We start from the raw sequence: 19242 nt of genomic DNA, 5'->3' as shown, positions 1-19242 counted from the left end.
GAAGTTCACATGTCCTACATTAAAATAAAATGCAAATGTGATTGTGTCATGAAATTCTGGTCATTATACTTACTTTTAGAATTGTTTACTATAATATGCTGTAGGTAAGTTTGATTTTTTTTTTTTTTTTTTTTTGAGACGGAGTCTCGCTCTACCGCCCAGGCTGGAGTACAGTGGCCGGATCTCAGCTCATTGCAAGCTCCGCCTCCCGGGTTCACGCCATTCTCCTGCCTCAGCCTCCCGAGCAGTTGGGACTACAGGCGCCTGCCACCGCGCCCGGATAGTTTTTTGTATTTTTTTAGTAGAGACGGGGTTTCACCGTGTTAGCCAGGATGGTCTCGATCTCCTGACCTCGTGATCCGCCCGTCTCGGCCTCCCAAAGTGCTGGGACTACAGGCTTGAGCCACCGCGCCCGGCCGGTAAGTTTGATTTTTAAATGAACTTGTTTATGAGTACTGGGTTTATTTTTAGCCTTGTGAAAACAGTCTTACAGATTTTTTCTCCCATATACTATGAATTTTACTATCAATTCTTACAGTCCCAGATTTTTAAATCCTATTTCTACTTACATGCATTTCAAAACTTGCATTTTCCCCCATAGTTTTCATTTTTGTCATCTAATATTGATTTGAATGTAGCATGGCAAAGGGTAAACAAACATTCTGATATCTTCCAAAACAAACCTTAACTAATTGTCTGGAATTCAGGTCCGCATCATATGTATCTTTGAATCATCCGTGATCTGGAGGCCCCAGAAACATGGGTTAACTCTCGGACCACCCTTGGTTTTTATTGTATAACTGCAAATCTGGTTCAAGTTCATCACTTAGTATCCAACATGGAGTCTTGTACAGTTATGTTCACAGAGCGGATGCTTAATAAATACTGGTTGAATGACTGAATTGAGCTACTCAGAAAACATCAAAAATTGAGGGTCTTTGGACCAAAAGTAACTTGAATTGGTGTTAGACATCTTTTCCAGACAAAAACAATTGCTTTTTTTGGGGGGGGGGTTAATGATGTGAATAGTAGTCTATGTAACCTAAGTAAATAATATATCAATAAATATAGAAAAGAAGTGTAGAAAGAGCAAAATGTTATACATCATAAGAAAGTTTCTCATTCCTTTAAATAGTATAAAATATGAGAAGCAGCTAACACATTGCTTGGCATAATAGAGTCTCAATAAATAGTAGTCACAGTTAATTGTGTTTTATGTTGTTCCTTAGGTCCCAAGTCAAAGAAGTTTTCCAGCAACATGTAGCAAAGGAAATGCTAGTTTTCTGGCAGTTATTCTTTATTGCAATAGGGAACAAATTCACTGTCACAATGCAGAGAAGAAAGTCAAATTTTGATATTGAAGAAGAGTTGGTTTGAGACATACTGTCTTTATACACACTACCATTTAAGAAGATCCAATAATTATAGAACATTTCTGCAAATTTTACTCTACTTGTGAAATACTCCAGGGAACTCAGAAAGTTTTAACATAATATCAGAGCCTGTGAGTTTGGAAGGCCATATTTATATTTCAACTCTTTCTCTGGCATTTGCCCAGTGATAATATATTGGCATATTCTGGAACCCCCTAGGGGACACCAACATGTTATAGAAGCAGCTTATGGTATCTGTCTCTGATTGATATCAAAAATTATTTTCTAATTATTTGGCAATGCTCTTCCATTTTTCCTCTTTCAAAAAAGAATTCCACTTCATTTTTTTTCAGTCTGTTTCTTCTTAGTAAGTTTATGGCATTAAATTCAGGTACTTTTAGTCTTCTCTATTTCTTTACCTCACAAACCTTTTTAGACCATATTTAAATCTTAGTAATTTTTAAAAGCTGTATGATATGGTCCTTTTGACACATCAAGGCCATCACCATATAGCTTTCCAATGTCTTAACCTTAATAGGATTTACTGGTTTTAAATTCTTCTATCTTACCTAGAATTGACTGACATTTCCCAGAAGGTCAGGATATCAATGCTAATTTTAGCATCCTAACTAATAGAAAACTCTAGGAGTGGTAAAGATGATTATTCCATTTTTGTTTTATGACAACTGTTAATCAAGGAGTTAGTTGATTTTCTTTAAAATCAACTTTTAAAATCAAATCAGTCTTTTCCGTCAAGCTTCAACTATATAAATCTACATCTAAGTTTATATACCATGCAGTAGAGGCAGTAGTTTTAATTTTTTGAAATTATGAAGAAACTTCTAAATATATTTGTTTGAATTAGAGTTAAAATTTTTGTGTCAATTTACCTATAAAAATAGAAATAAGCTGGCATAAGTTTAATTCCTGTACCCACAGAGAATGGGAGTGGTCAATTTTACTTCTCTAAAATCCTTATCTCAAAAATATGATGAAATGCTAATTTTTAAGTTAATTTTGAGTAGCGGGTATACTGGAGTTTGTTATATTACTTTTGTAATTGTTTGTATTACTTTGCACATTGTATTTTCCTCCAAGTAGAATAAAATAAAATAACACTTTGGTCCAAAATCCTTTGATATTTCTGGGCAAGTAGGAAGCTGGGTTATATCTTGATGAAAACAGAAAATTTGCCTGTTTTGTTAGGTTGGGTTAGTGTAGGTGAGATGTACAGATGAGAAGTAAATGAGGGTGAATTTAATATTAGCTCAATTAATGAGTGCAGAAACATGCAAAGAATTAGGGCGTGATTTCAGCAGGGACTTTCTGCACAATTATTTAAAGGTAATGTGTTGTCTCTCTATAAAAGGCATACATTTTCTCATGTATATATGACCCTCCCCACAAAAGTACAGTTTGCCACCTAGATTTTAGTGGTTGTCCTTTTAAGAGGCTGTTTCTGGTAATATCTGTTATATATCTAGTTTATATTTTTCAAACAGCCCCTTAAGTAGGAGTCCAATAATAAGAATTAAAGGAACTTGAGTTTTCCTTAATGTTTTAGATGCATTCTATGCTGCTTTTGAAAATGTGAAGGTGGAACTAATTTTGGCTGGGTGGAGAAGTATTAAACCCCTGTTTCTCTTTATTTCCCTCCCTCCTCACCTCCAACCTCCCAACATGCATTTTCTAAGGTTTACTCATTGTAATTTTTAATTTTTACTTTTCAAAATTCACTTTTAACACAAGGCTGTTAGATTGGCTCCAAGAGCAAACAGCAGGCCGACTGGTGCTTGCCGGAGGAGGGAGAGGGTCGCGCATTGGGTCTGGGTTTGGGGCTGGGGCTGGGGCTGGGGCTGGAGCTGGCGTGTGGGGAGACTTCAGGAGGGGCCCTAGCAGAGAGACTGCAGTGACACTGCCCTCCCTGGGCTGGTTGAAGCATCTCACTGGTGACGGGTCTGAAAGCACGTGGCTACGTCATGGAAAGCCAGTCTTTTCAATGCAAACTTCAACTCCTCCTCCTCCTCCCTCTAATGCCTGTAACTCACATCCGAGGCTGGGCGAGGAATCCGGAGGGGAGATTTTCCTCATGCTCACGGTTGTTGGAAACTGGAAGAGTGAGAGGAAGGAGGAAGGGGATTTGTGGCGCTCTCTACCTACTACAAGACTGACAAGGGGAGGGGGCACCTAAATTTGCATCTTTTCTTCATGGTGATTGAGAACTGCAGGTTCAAACCGATCCCACTGAGCACTGGCGATTGATTATAAAAAAAAATCGACACTGGGAGAAGGGAGGCTCTGTCTTCGGCTGTCAGACTCAATCTCGGAGGTGGTATTGGTGTGTGAGTGTGTGTGGTGGTTTTTTTTTTTTTTTTTTCCTTTTTTTTTCTTTTTTCTTTCTTTCTTTCCTGTTTTTTTTTTTCCTTCTCTCCTAGGGGCTACACAATGGCAGTCTTCTCTCAGTAAGATGAATCCTGCTTTGCCTTCTGCAGATCCACCCATCCTCATAGCGATCAAGTAAAAAGGCTATGGTTTTCTCTTTGGGGATCTTTTGTGCATTACTGTTCTCCCTGATTAGTTTTGATCTCAGTTGGGATCTCTTTGCTTTTTTGTTTGGTTTCATGCTGAAAAAGGATTTTTTCTCCGACCCTTTGGTAATAATCCGGTGGTGATCGAGGGGGGATAAATCATTCACCCTGGCCGAAAAAAAACAGTCACTGAGAAGTCTCAAAGAAATATACCACGTGAGGGGAAAAAACTGGGAGAAGATCCGGAATATTATCGTTTTTCCTATGGTAAAACCGGTGCCCCTCTTCAGGAGAACTGATTTCAAATTATTATTATGCAACCACAAGGATCTCTTCTTTCTCAGGGTGTCTAAGCTGCTGGATTGCTTTTCGCCCAAATCAATGTGGTTTCTTTGGAACATTTTCAGCAAAGGAACGCATATGCTGCAGTGTCTTTGTGGCAAGAGTCTTAAGAAAAACAAGAACCCAACTGGTAAGCAAAACATGCATCATGTTATGTTTTTCCTCATAATAACCTGTCTGTTGCTCATCGAGCTAGATCTGCAGTTCTGCTATGCAGGAAGGCAGGGGAAACAACAAGGAACCAGGACAGTGTTGCATATAGAGGTGTTGCATGAATAAACAAGTAACAGCTGGATCGGCGTCTACGAACCCCAAAACCATTATCGGCGTCTCTTGGCTGTGACACAATCCATCACTAGGAGGGAGGAGGAAACTTTTTTTTTTTTTTAAATGTATTTGGTTGCCTATGTTTGGTGGAATAGTGAAGGGCTCTGGCTTAAGGTTGTACCCCAGGCAGCTGAAGCTTCGGTAGTTGCCAGGAAAAAGAACCCCAAGCTCCCCTGACTTCTGCAGTAGGTTCGGGGGACGTAGCTGGGTTCCGAGAACCTGCTCTAGACTTTCTGATTAGCTTGCACAATATTCGCCACCACGATCACCTTTACCAAAGTACAAGAGGCCCCCTCCCTCGCGGCCCCGCTCCTCCGTCAGCCCCCGCGCCCTCCCCCGTCCAGCTCCGGGCGCCCCAGTATTAACTCATTCCCCCTGTCTGCCTCTGACACATCCTGCCACTGGGAATACTTGACCAAGGCTTGCGCCTGGAGGGAACTCCAGGCTGAGAAGACAAGCCCAGCCCCTCTAATATTTGTAATTTAATTCCCCCCCTTCAGAAAGCAGTGTCAAAGCCCTGTGTCGGGATCCCACGGGGCAGGGGGTAGGGATGAGCCAGGCCGTGGGTTCCTGCTTTTAAGCCTACTGGTGATCATGCGCCCCGATTCCAACGGGCTCCAACAGGGGAACTTGCAGTACATTACATAAGAAATGCAAATGCATCTGATTTGGGGAGTCGGATCCCAGGGGTTCCCGTCCCCGCATCTCAGTCTGAGGCGATTGGGGGCGGCCGCGGAGCTGTGGGCGAACAACCCAGGGGAGGCCGGCCGGAGGGCTGCATGGTGGTGGTGGCGGCGCTGGCGAGGAGGCTGGGCGCAGCCTTTCCGGGAACCGCTCACGCTCGCAGCCGGGAGTGTGTGGTGTCCCCTGGCTCCATTCAGGGTGGGGAGGGACCTGGGACCGGCTGTTTGTGTCTGGGGTTGTGTTTGAAGCGGGGAGCAGGGAGATCGCCCGTCCCGCAGTGGCGGCCCGGGCTCTGGAAGCTCCTGACACTGGCACTGCGGTGCAGTAGATCATGGCTCTCCACGGCCTCCCTGACACTCTGGGCTCTGCTGGGGCCGCACTGGCACCCAGAGCCCCGGCGACTGGGGCAGCAAGTGGCTGGTGCCCTCCAGTCTCCGAACCTTGCCAATGCAATGTAGCTGGGGTGGCGCGCTCCGAGGGGGCTGCCGCCTGCGGGTGCAGCGGGAGGCGGAGGAGGAGGAGGTGTGGGTGGGCGGGGACGGAGGCGGTGGGTGTGGAGGCTGAGACAGCTTGCGGCCACCATTCCTGCAGCAAAGGAGAAACTGCGAGTTGTTACACAGTTCAAAAGGGCAGAGGCTTCTGTGCTGGGGTCGTGAAGGTTGCCCCCACTTGGTACTTTGGGGTGGCAATTGAGGCTCTGGTAGTAGCCTCTGGATGCTCCTTGGACTTGGTGCTGCAGTGGGCTCTGGGCTCTGCCCTGAGTCCTCCTCCCTGTGTTCTAGTTCTTACACCCTTTCTATTCACCCCCCCTGTTTCCTCCTCCTCCGTCCTTTTACCCTTCTTTCTTCTCAACTCCTCAGCTTTTAGCAACTCTGAAACGACACACCAACCTGAGAATTGCCCAAGGGGAAAACAGTGTTGTCACCTTTCCACCCGTATGTCTAATTCAGCTATGAAGTGTACCCCAAGATGTACTCCAAACCCCCCACATCAAACCTAAAACTTGCTGATGCTTGGTTCATACAAAACCAACTTACGTCTCCAACACTATCTTACAGTCTAATATGAAGACCCTTTTTGCAAGACTTCTCAAAGTGAGACAGACCAAGGGCTGCGGTGGGAAGGGGAGGGGTGTGACTGCTTTACACGGTAAAAAACAGTGGTCTTTTGAATCCTTCTTGTGTCCTTCTGTGAAAAGATTTAACTCTCTTCTGAGAAAGGAATACTGTAAAAACGTTTTTTATTTAGATGTGACCATTTGTCTTAGGGACCTTGAAGTTAGTAGTCCTTCCATAGAACTGGAGAGTGGGAAATAATTTAGCACAGAACAGTAAGTTTCTTTGTAGGCCTTTATAATTTTTTTTTGTATACAATTTTACCAGAAACACTAAATTTCTCCCTATACACAATTCACAATCTTTTTATTACACGTCCTCCATCCCACCCACTTTCATCTCTCTGGAATAGTTTTTTCCCCCCTTCCAAGGAATTTTTGGAAACTGTCGAACAAATGACTATTTTTAGAGCAATGTATTTTGCACCTTATGAATGCTAAAGTATTTTGGTATGAATTGATGGGTTAACACAAAGTGTATCTAAGAACATTACCAACTATTCTAACGGATAATTTAGTCTTAGATATCCAGGGATATGAGTTCCAACCTGGGAGTTAGAGCATTTAGTATATATATATAAAATATATATATAATATATATATTTAAATGGGACATTAATGTGCCACATTATTTATCTTACCTTCTAAAAGTTATAGTCTGTTAAGCTTGAATCAAACCCATGCCAAGCCATTCCCTTTCAGTATTGTACTTGGTGAGTTCCATTCTCCTGCTATTAACATGAAGCCTAAAATCTTTTGCAGGTTTTTGATCCCAAAATAGCAGTAGAACTAAAAAGTTAATTGGGTAATTAAAATGAAACAAACACTAAAATTCTTGTAACTGTTACAGCCAAAAGGAACAGATTGACTACTACCTATTATGTTATGTTAAATTTAAAAAGAGTACAATTAACTGGTTTCAAACTAAGAAACTTGGGAGAATACTGCCAAATACCAGTGAATTTGGTATAAAGCACCTATTATTATTTCAGAGATAAATATTAGGTTAATTTTGCTTCCTATGTCTTTGGAAGTTATGAAATAATTTACTGATTATTTCCAATTCTTTACACTGTCAACAAGTGTAGGTAGTTCGGTCAAGGGTTCGTGGAATTTCAGAGCACTGCTATATAATTGAGTTGGTGTGAAAATAAGCAGATAATAGAGTTATGAATTTAAGGACAAAGTTATTCATCTACCCAAAAGTTATTGATTAGCTCATTATTAATACTTAAATAAGAGGCATTCATTGAATAGTGTTTTGGGCTTATTTTATGTAAAATTTAACTGGAAGAGAACATGAAAAATGTGTTTGCACAATACATGCTTTTTAAAATAAATTCCAATAGCTTAAAAGTCCTGGATATAAAGTAAATTTGCTATCTTCATAAAAACACCCAGTCTAACAACTATTGTCATAGAACACACACACACACACACACACGCACACACACTTAAATGTCCTACTTTCTTAGCGGAGCAACAGCTATGCATTTAGAATAAATGTTACCTGCTTCAGCTTTCACTGTATGAGTCATGCAAGGTGACTGTATTTTAGTCAAATCATTAAATAGGGAATACTAAGTCCAATGCATTTATTTTGCCTGAAGGAGGCTTCATAGCTTTCTTTAAACCAGTATGATAGTTTGGATTGACCAATGTATATAATAGGCCCATTCTGGAAATAATCTAGGTCATTGTACTTTAAGCTAAGGGTACTAAGGAAAGAAGTGTGGTTGAAAAAAGAAAATCCACAATAAAGATAAATACTAAGGTCATGTCATTGCTGTCTCTTAAGACACATAAATGTAAAACAAGGAAAGGAAGCCACAGACCCTCACATAGATACAGCCACTCAACCATACACAGGATACACCCAAACTTCCACGGCTTGGTAGGATTTTGGAAAACACAGATTTTAAGATAAGTCATAATCTAAGAGGATTTTATTGAGTCCAAATGTCAGTGCCAAGTGTTAGTACGAAGCAGATGCCCTAGACCTAGTTCTGCACGGCACACTGAGAACATTCCATCAATTCTCTTTTTCTGAACTCATTCTCCCACTCTGTCATATAACTTCGAGATGGAACACGCAGGGCTTGGTGGGACCAATGATTATGTCCTATTTCCTACTTGTCTGGCTGCCTTTCAGCTCTGCTTTTACCTTTCACTAAGCTGTTTTAGGTGCCAAAACACCTGGTATGCCACTGTTACTCATTTAAATAGACGTTATTTTTAAAAGCTACTTGCTTTACATCTAGGGCTGTCATGGTGTTTGGAAGTGAGAAAATACCAAGAGAGGGAAGAAGAGTAAGCACTTTTTACTCCTCCTCCTTCTCAGCCTACCAACTCATCCTAGGTTCCAGTAGAGCCGGTTGAGCCACAAATGGGCCACAACCTCTGCATGTCTAAACACTGAGTATATTTCAAATGAAAACATCAAATTCAGACTGCATGACTGGAACACCAAACAGATGTAAGTTTCTTCTAACACGCTTGGCTTTAGAGTGGGATTCAATGTAGTATGAATTGGCCTTGGACTCCATCCAGGAAGCTTTAGTTACTGAGGTAACAAAATGGGTTTTGTAGAGCAGTGCCACTCCATGAACCAAAGGATGGCATTTTAGGTAGGCTCCCGAGTACTGCCTTCTTGGGAGAGTAGATTTTTCTTTTTTGAAATGCCTATCCCAGTTAATAAGTGTAAAATTCAATGCATGATAATCTAAACTTAGTTTTAACAATGAAGATGACTTTGGCTGTACAACTTGTTCTAATTGTAGACAGCATCCATAACTGAGAAAATTTGTTCAAATGATGCATTGCTTTCTGAAGGTGCTAAAGCTAATTCTATACTATACTTCACATTTCCTACAATGAACCATTCCTTTAAAATGTTCGAACCCAGTCTTCCATGTTTTAGCAACACAAACATTGGAGACTTTTGTGAAGTGTTTTTATACATATGGTAACAAGGACAACAACCAATGTTTTCACTCCTTTGCACATTTTGGCATCATACCTCACTCAAATTGACTCATATGCTTTCTATAAATACCATGTAGATGTCTCAAAATGGAAGCATTTATTCAAAATAGTTTCTTTTGCCTTAAGGGGAAACAGTTGGGATATTTGAACAGTCTAACAGGAGCTCTTCTATTCAGTGTTAAGTCATTGCACTGTGCCTATATTTTTAATAAAATCTTTGAGCCCAACTCGGTATTACCTCCAGGAGGGACTGTGGGACAGGGAAACGGCTATTTACATGTCCGCCTGCTCAGTGCCACAGTCTGTGTGGTCTTCCTTAGGACTTGTGTACCAGGTACAAGGTTTAGTTATGTGTTGAACCTGGGTACTGAAGGGCATGGAGTTTTCTGAGGGAGACTTATTAGTTCCCCGGATACCTCTAGAGATGCAAGAGCTCTTTCGTATCAGGACCGGCTATGTCCTGATGCTTTCCCTGTGTAGTTCTCTAGTTGCCACTATTTGTTTTTTACTTTGGTCAGAATGTAAAAGGTAAGATGATGAAGGGAAGGGAACAAAAGGAGAGATTCTTAGGGACTTCCTAAACGTGAAGGCAAAAAGGAGGAATGTCGCAGACATGTTTTATAGGGAAGAGTGAAGTTCTTGTTTGATTCATCTGGTAACATCATATAAGAAAGTCACTCAACAACTGCTGGGCACCACTGCCTTTGTCATTGCCTCTTGACAAAAATTCTGTTCATGACACATGGTAGGCTTTCAATACACTTTAATAAAACTAATAGTGAAAAGCAGGTATCTCTAGGATAGTGAACTATGGGACTACAACAGGCAGGACTATACATTTTACTTGGTTAAATTCGCTTTATGCTTACTCCTTCCTCAAAGGGCCAAAAACTTGGCTACTAAATAAAGAAAAAAGCTGTTAGTGGCTCTTTATCCGCCACGATAGGGTGCTCTGAAATCCGGTCCTGCAGACGTTCCCTTGGCCCACATTTTATAGCTTCCTTCTCAGTCTCAAGGCCTGTAGTCTACTGTTCACACTCGAGCCTCTCTTAAAATACACAAGCTCAAAAGCTCATGGCGTTCTCCCCATCTGGCATTCTTGGCCTTAAAATAGCAAACGTTAGGGCACCATTAGGTTCATAGTTGCCAGACCCTTCATTTTCTTTTTTAATCTTTAATTTTCTTCTTAACCAGGAAGACATTCTGCAAAGAATAAACTGTTCCTCTTTTGAGAGCTCCTTTCTCTGAAGATGGTAACTGGAACTCTCATTTGTAAAGAACCTCGAGTTACAGTTGCTTTGGAAGGAGTTTCTCGCTTAGTATTTTGTTCTTTCGCAGTTTGAAAAGCAGTCATCTTCCAACTTCGCAGCTCTCTGCACTCGCGCCCACCACCCTGTATTTGGCCTCCTCCTTTTTGGAGCCACTTTAAAAGGTGCAGGGTGCTGGGCCGCTGTGGCCTCGGGCTGAGAGGCGGGGAGTTGGTGTCAGGGACCAGAAAGTTTGGCAGAAGCCACGGCTATGGGCTCAGGCCCCGGGCTTCTAGAGAAGCGTGTCATTATTTGTTTTCTGCAAAGCCACGAGTGGGCCCACGCTGCAGCTCTGTCTCCAGGCGTGGAGCCCCTCGGTAATCTGAAGCTGAAGCTGGGTTCCGAGTCTGGACTGCTTCGGTTCTGAAGAGTGGGGAGCCCAACGGGCCAGGCATGGGCTTCCTCCTGGCTTTACCCGTTGGCCCACAGTCCCCGCTCCTGCTGCCGCTGCCCTCTGCTCACGGGGACCGCCCCTCACTGCACTCCCAGCCTCGGCTCGCAGGGGGCTCCGCTACGCAATGCGGCGGAAGCGGCCCGTTGGAGCCGCCGTAGCGCGGGAAGTTTCCGTTGCCACGGAGATGACCTCTGACCCTAGGGCGTCTCTGGGACCCGGCATCCGGTGCTGTTGTTGCTATGGAAACCATGGCTGCCGGAAGCCGCCCTGCACGTGCAACTTGGCGCGCGGGTCGGGGCTAGGGCTCACGCTCGGGTCGAGATGGTAGCTCTTCCATGGTGGCCGGGGACCGGGCAGTGAGCGGCCAGCTTTGTCGCCCGCGGGGCACGCGTTTGCCTGTCACTCCCCAGGCGTTGACGCGAGGGCACTCCGTGTGCACTGCTGGACCTGAGGGATGGGAAAGCCACAGGTGGCTGCCTCGGCCCGCCCGGTCTCGCCTTGAGCTAGCGACCGCTATCTCTGGACTCGAGACTGATCTGTAGGAAAGGGAAAGGAGCTGGCGTTGCTGGTGATGCTGCCCAAGCTCAGGACTGGGAGAGAACGAGCCGAATTCTGGTCTCAGCTTCCCCGCTAGGTACTGGGAGACCCTGGGCAGGTCCTGAAGTTTTCTGGGCTTCAGTCTCCTCGGCTACTATAAGACGGATATTGATTAGAATAATCCCAGATCAGCCCCAGCTGTAATATTCTAGGTTCCTATGACGTTCACACCCAGTCCTGATTGTAAGTGAACTTCCCTCACCCCTTCCCTGTATCTCTCCCGGACTATGTTGGCTATATATTTAGATTGTACTCTAAATTCAGAGACTATCAGAGATAGAGGGTGACCTTAGCGATCACGAACTACCTGTTCCTTTTACAGGTGTGGCAACTCCTTCCCAGTGGAGGAAGCGACTGCTCCAAGAGCCAGTTTTGGAATTGTAGGCACAAACACAGGTAGAAGCTTTGGAGCCTTGGGTGAAGAAACACATATTTTACTGGTGACACTAGGAAGAACTCCTCATGCGCTTCATAGAATTGTGTGGTTGGTGCTGAAATAGATGGCATTCCATTTATCCATTATATTCCCCAGACACCTTTTCCTTAGAGAGTTTTAAGATTTTCGGGGTAGGGGAGGGTGTCTTCACTAGTTTGTTTTTCTTTCTCTCATCTCCATGCTATTGGGAAAAATCTCTTAAATCTTTTCTGTAAACCTCATTTGTAAATTAAGAAGTTGAAAAAGATTATTTTCAGAGTTTATTACAACTCTGAAATTTATGAAGTATTTATTTTAGGTCCATATGCTTTTTATCACTTTGTCAGTAACTACAATCTCAAAACAAAACAAAACAAAACAAAACAAAAAAACCCCAACACTTAAAAAGTGCTACTGTATTTGAACTGTTGATGCTGGAGAGACGGGTGAGGAAGAGTTCTTCTTTCAAGGAATTGGCAGGAAAGACAAAAGACAGGATCAATTATGATGTGGTGAACAGTTCTGTGTAGGTGGACGAAGGTGCTATAGGGCCGAGGAAGAGGGCCATGGAAAGGTTTCTGGAGGGAATAAAACTCAGACTGAGTCATGAAGAATGACTAAGAGTTAGCCACGTGGGAAAGGCACTGGTTAGGCTGTCAAGGAAGAGAAAAAAGCATACTTTAAGCTTTGGGGGCGTCGAAGATTGTGGTGGAGACCGAGAATATCAAGTACAACTGAGAAATAGAGGGTGTTTGCAGGGAGTGGCGGGTAGTGAGTGGGGTTGCAAGGTAGTGAGGCACAGATCGTGAGCTCTCTTCTGTGACATGATCGGATCTACCCTTTAGACAACCATTATGACCACAGCGTGGAAAACAGCTCTGGGTTGGGCAAGGTTGAAGGTGGAAAGACCAGGGAGGAAGAGCAGTGAACAGTGGTGAGAGGTCCAGAATAAGGCAGTGACAGGCACTAGAGAGGAAGTGAAGTCCATCCGTCTTAGTGGCCAGTTTGAATTTTGGAAGGAAGTTGAAGGAGGAGTCTGGAATTTTCTGATTACAGGTTTTTGATTTGGACAGTTCTGTTGAGCTAGTCTTCTGGCCGGTTGCCAACAGAACACTTCCATCTCCTTGAGACATGGTTGGCTGTCTTCTGACTGTTTATGCTGAGGGGCCGAGGTATCTTTTAACAGCAAGTAGGAGACTTAGATAAACTTCTCTTTGTAGATTAAAATTTAAATGGACAGTTCTGGGAGAGTTGCTGTGGGATAAAAAGTTCATTTTGATTTCAAACCCGAAAATCCTTAGGACTGGGAAAAAATGTTTCACAATAAAGATAAGCCAAAATGATTTTTAAAAAATGATTATATACAATTCTTTGTCAATAACAGATGTTTTTATGGACACAATACTTTGTTTAGTTTGAGGAGTCAAGTAGTGCAATTAAAAGCCAAGTTTTCAGGTTAACTATTCAGGTCTGGCAAGAAAAGAGAAGGAAGTGTGCACTTTATTGAATTTACATATGTAAATGTGCGCACCTGCTTTTTTAGATAGGAATGAATGTAGTTGCACTTAAAGTGCCTTTTTTTTTCCTTCTGTAACATTTTGTTGTCTGCACAATTATAGTGGATCACTAAAGTGTGTGGTAACCTTATCTGTAATGCTGCATCTTAAAGGTGTAGCTTGGGAGGGATTGTAATATCTTTTCTTTCCACTTCCTGTGTGGAGCACATGGTATAACATTGTACTTTAAAAAATAAGAAATGTGAACATAAGAAGGCTTAAAGACTAAAAGAAAAATAGTATCTCATAATTGTAGTCCTTTTTGTTTCAACAGCCACTTATTTGTAGTCTGAAACTCATCTTCTTTAGTGGTATTACTGCTGTATACCAGGTGTTGTAACTTTTAAGCAGAGAAAGGACCCTGTCTGCTAGGAGACCTAAGTCAGTTTTCTATGTAAACACTTCGTTGTAACCATCATTTGGCCTTAGCATTTTATCGTTGGGACACATTGAAAGCAGTAACACAATATGCTCTTTCCTCCTTCATTGCTAAATGACTTGATTTGTTTACTAAGAATTGATGTTTTCCATTAACTTGATTATTTGTTCTTGTACCTTTAAAAATTTTTTCAACTGACATAACAATGAACATACCTCACATCTCAGACAAATAATAATGACTGTTAAATATTGGACATACTTCTAATGAGATCAATACTAAATGTTAGAGATATTTTAATGATGCAGTTAAGAAATTTGATACAGGATAAAAATTTTACATCATTATTGCTTAGTATTATCTCTTTTTTAGTTTCCTTTTAAAATGTTGGGAATAATTTTAAAGAGCACAATGCTGAGGCCATTCTGGCACATGTGTGGCAGACGTGCCTCTGTATGGGGGATACTAACCGTGACATGAATGCTATGGATAGTATGTGCTCTGATATGCAGCCATAAAGTCTGCCCACTTTTCCAGACCCCTTGCCCTTTGTTGTAGCAAAGTGCTTTTCCAGCACTGATATTTCTTCCCTTTGTCTCCTTCTCCCTGTATTTGTACTATCCGATTCTAGATTTTGTCCTTTTACATATTTTTTAGTAATGTTTTTCAAAAATTTTGTCATCAACTTACTCTTCAGGCAAGATCAGGATTAGTATTCAGTTGGATTTACGTTCATTACATTAGGAAAATAGACCCAAAATAATAAAATGGTTGTCGGAGAGTAAATGAGAAACATCTGTCTGAACTTGAAACATTTACCCAAAGTGATGTTTATTTGACTTAAATTTTTTCTTTCTGTACTTCAAATGAACATGTACAAGAACTGTGATGTGGCTGTATTGCATTATTTGATTATATAATTAAATGACTTTTAGGGCATTATAAATATCCCACCTAGTTTTCCCATTAATGAATATATATTATACTTACTAGATTTTAAAAATTATGTTACTCTTTTGCTTTAACAGAAATGTCCTGGATTATTTTGAATCCTGTATTATTATTAGTTGATAACTAATATTTAGAGAATGCTTTTATATACTAGGCACTCTACCTATGCTATCTAATGTCATCTTTAAAATCACAGATAGGAAATTCTTTTATACTTCTGTTAAAAATCGTGAAGCCCAAGCGTGAAAAGATTAAGGAAGTTGCTGGAGAGTACCTAGTTAGTAACTGAAAGATCTGAGTATAAAACCAAGTAATCTGACTCCAGAATACATACTCTTAAATCCCTGAATTGCAGCTACCACTCTAGAAAGGATGTTGAACAGAATGCTTGTGAAAGTGATCAGTATTTCTCCTAATGTTTTTGTGAATTATTCTGTCCTGAAACTAAAAGAGACTGTGATCTATTCACTGTTTAGCTACCTAGAATTTTTAATGCTTTCTTATTGAGATATAATTTATATACATTAAAATGCACAGTCTTTATGACTTGATGTATTCTAACAGTTGTGTGCATCATTGTAACCACTACCCTAGTCAAGATATGGAATATTCCTATCACCTCCCCCAAATTTTTTCTTATTTCCGTTCAGTTCCTACCCATCTCCCCTCTGAGAAGCAACCACCATTCTGATTTGTCTCCACTTAGTTTGGGTTATATTTGTTATGCAAATATACCTATAGTAGAATTTATATCATTAAATCATGAAGTCTTCACACTTTTGAGTTTGTCTTTTTCACTCAACATATTGTTCTGGGGATATGACATTGCTTGTTAGACATGGAGAATTCAACGTGGTAGCTTCTGTTTTATTTTGTGAACTGGAAACTCCTAACATCTAAAAATTTCAGGAACTACCAAGGGTCTCACAGTTTACCCAGCTTGCTAGTCTGCTGCAGTTACATGATGCTGGCAGAAGACAGCGGACTCCTGGGTCAGAGACAGGGGATTTTTTACTCAGAGCATAGCAGACAGCATGAGCTTCATGTGTTTGTGAGTTCCCCATACGTCCCCAAATCCTTTCAGGGGCAATGCTGAGTGTCCCAGATGGATGCTTGCTCACAGCGGATTTGTGTCATCGCTCAGTGGTCTGATATGTGGCCATATCAGGAAATTCTCAATCTTTTAAGGGGCTTCTGGCAAAGCTGCCTAATCTTTCTCTGCAGGGAGGTGTTATCTTATTATCCTGGTCAGGAAACAAATCTGTCCTTAACCTGGAGGGAGGCACCATCTCTAGATGACAAGGTGGTTTGTTATGCAAAGATTTTTGCAAAGACAGTCTGGTGCAAAAGCTCTTAGAAGACATGCAGAAATGCCATTAGAAAATTCTCATTTAAATCTATTTCTGCAAGGCAACTCTTTCTTTCTTTTCTATTTCTCTTTGTACTGCCATGATTACTGCTCTATTGATGTATTACTCTTTAGAAAAATAACTGTTATTTGGAAATTATCTTAAAATCGATCATGAAGTTTTGAGAAGATAGTATACAATCCTATATGATAAACATCTGCATTTATTAAGTCATTAATATGTGATATGTGTTAATATTATATGTTAGTTACTGGGGGAGATTTAAAACATTCTATAATGGTTTGGTCTTTGACCCATAAATAATAAAACTACATGTATGGAGAATACTAGATATGAGAGAGAATTCTGCTAGAAGACTCATCTAGGATGAAAGGGGAAGAAGGAGAAGAAGGGGAAGAGGGGGAAATCTTTTAGAGAAGCATGACCTAAGTTGACTCTTGAATGTGTGTTTCCATTGGTAGGAGAGATAAGCATATTCTTGGCAAGAGGAGTAATGTGAATGAAAGTCAAAGGCTCGGCTTATTTATGGATAGAGTGAAAGGTACATGATTGGGGATTTGTGGAAACTTAATGGAATCGTATTTTAGAGGATTAGTGAAATCATATTTTGGAGTCCAAAAGCTTTGTAGAGGAGTTAGCTGGGATGTGGTGAAAATTAGTGAACTAGGGAACTTTTCCAAAAAGAGAAATGACATGATTGAGAATTGCTCAATTATTGGGGTGTGTAACTGATTGTGGGGAGGGGCAGTATGAGGAGGAAGGAGGGATTTTTATATTAAGAAAGCAATAAAATGAAATTTTTTTTCTGGTAGTTCGAAATGGGAAACAGGAGCTTGGATGAAGGGATGGTTCTGGGTATGTAATATAAGCAGGAGAGAAATTGCTCAGTAATTAGGAAGGGATGAATCGAAGGCATATGTTGAGAAATTGTGGGCCAGGAAGGGCATTGCTCTCTTGGAACCTGGAAGGATGGGTGAAACAGAAGGTGTAAATGAGAGACATGGGAGTCACTGTGGTCACTGTGGTACCTCATGGGAAAGTGGCCTCCATTGAATCTTGGAAGTCATAGATTTGGAAGTCATAGGTTTGTTGAGAATATGAGATAGGAAATGTAGTTAGCAGCTACATTTATGTTGTTGTTACATGTAGTTGATAGTTGTCTGAGCATACATTATACATCTTTCTGTACAATTTGAGCCCACTTTGCACTTTTAATTTTCTTGTGTAATTTAAAGTCACTTTGCTAGCACTGATGACGCTACTGGCTTTCTAAATAAGGGGAGAATGGCATTAACTACTTTCTTCAAGATGTACTGAACGACTTTGTAGTACTGACATACTCTTCTTAGCATTTTATTTCCCTGTGAAATGATGTGTTCTACATTGAGTACACATGGACACAAAGAAGGGAACAACAGACCCCAGGGACTACTTGAGGGTGGAGAAAGGGAGGAGGATGAGGATCTGAGGATCAAAACACTACCTATGGGTCAGGTGCGGTGGCTCACGCCTGTAATCCCAGCACTTTGAGAGGCTGAGGCATGTGGATCATGAGGTCAAGAGATCGAGACCATCCTGGCCAACGTGGTGAAAATTCGTCTGTACTAAAAACACAAAAATTAGCCAGGCATGGTGGCGTGCGACTAGTCCCAGCTACTCAGGAGGCTGAGGCAGGAGAATCGCTTGAACCTGGGAGGCAGAGGTTGCAGTGAGCCGAGATTGCACCACTGCACTCCAGCCTGGCAACAGAGCGAGATTCCATCTCAAAAAAACCCAATCCCCCCCCAAAAAAAACAAACAAAAAAAACTACCTATGGGGTACTATGCTTATTACTTGGATGAGAAAATAATCTGTACACCCAACCCCTGTGATACACACTATTTACCTACATAACAAACCTGCACATGTACCCCTGAACCTAAAATAAAGGTTTTAAAAAAAATAAAACATGATGTTTTCTAGCATAGCACTGCAACTAAGAAAGACTAAAAATGTCATAGGCTATTTGGATATAAAGAATTTTTTTTTTTTACCAGTTTGGCCCATAATTTTTTCTGTAAGAATTCCAGCATGCTGCTGTGGCTGTAGTATTGATCATATGTTTTAGTAACCTTTGTGATCATTGCCTAGAGGAGATATGCATTAAGGAACAGTTGGCTGAAAGCACAGCTTTTAGAAATAATTTTTGCTTTCGTATTCTTTTCTGTTATAAAATTTGAATTGTGTTTCAAGGGGTCAGTATCTGTCTCCTGGATGTTTGAATGCTTAAGAATGACACAAAATTTATAAAGTGATATTTTAAGGAAGGTAACTTTTGTGAAAATAAGAGCAACTAAATTATTAATGGCTATCCAAACTTTATAAAAATGTAACTAATAATGCCTTATTCTCAGCAGTTGCAATTTCTTTGATTTAGAACTAGAATCCTTATTAGAAATCATGGTTTATAAGACTAGTATTTATAGGGCCACAAGCGTGATTCATAGAAGAAGGGGAAGGGGTCCATTTTAGGTGGTGATAGCAGTAGTAGACATACTGTGGTGGGAGCAAATTGGCAGCACAAACCCGAATTCTGTCATTTTTGTGGGTGAGCGAGTAGTGATTTAATCAAACTTTTTGCATTGAGTGTGAATGCAATAGACAGCTGCACAGTACTAAATCCTGAAGCATTAAATACAAGGTTTGAATTTTGTATGAACATAACTGAATGAAAAAGTAAAATGTACACCCTTTCCCTGTAAAGGTGCCACTTCAGAGTCACGAACCAATCTGTGTCATATGGAAATGTGCACAATTTCCTACCCAGCCTCTCTGGTGCCAACTAACTTGTATTTGTGAGAGCCTGAGGAGAGGAAGTTAGGGTCATTCAGTTCCCTCTGTGTCTCACTTTTTTATTATTGAAACCTGAAGGAGGCATTA

The 19242-nt window shown here is 41.1% G+C and overlaps 1 protein-coding gene across 1 annotated transcript in view; it reads left to right on the top strand.

The window, feature by feature from the left end:
• The first annotated feature begins 3405 nt into the window (after positions 1-3405).
• FGF14 (fibroblast growth factor 14) overlaps positions 3406-19242 on the top strand; it is a 670777-nt gene continuing 654940 nt past the window's right edge. The window contains exon 1 of the mRNA XM_015439490.4: positions 3406-4373. Coding sequence (XP_015294976.1) covers positions 4166-4373 — 208 coding nt within the window. The 5' untranslated portion in view covers positions 3406-4165. The remainder of the gene's footprint in view (positions 4374-19242) is intronic.

This window comes from Macaca fascicularis, chromosome 17 (genome assembly GCF_037993035.2).
Source record: "Macaca fascicularis isolate 582-1 chromosome 17, T2T-MFA8v1.1".
Lineage (NCBI taxonomy): Eukaryota > Metazoa > Chordata > Mammalia > Primates > Cercopithecidae > Macaca > Macaca fascicularis.
Note: the sequence above shows the minus strand (reverse complement) of the source record. Positions and strands in the feature narration are given on the sequence as shown.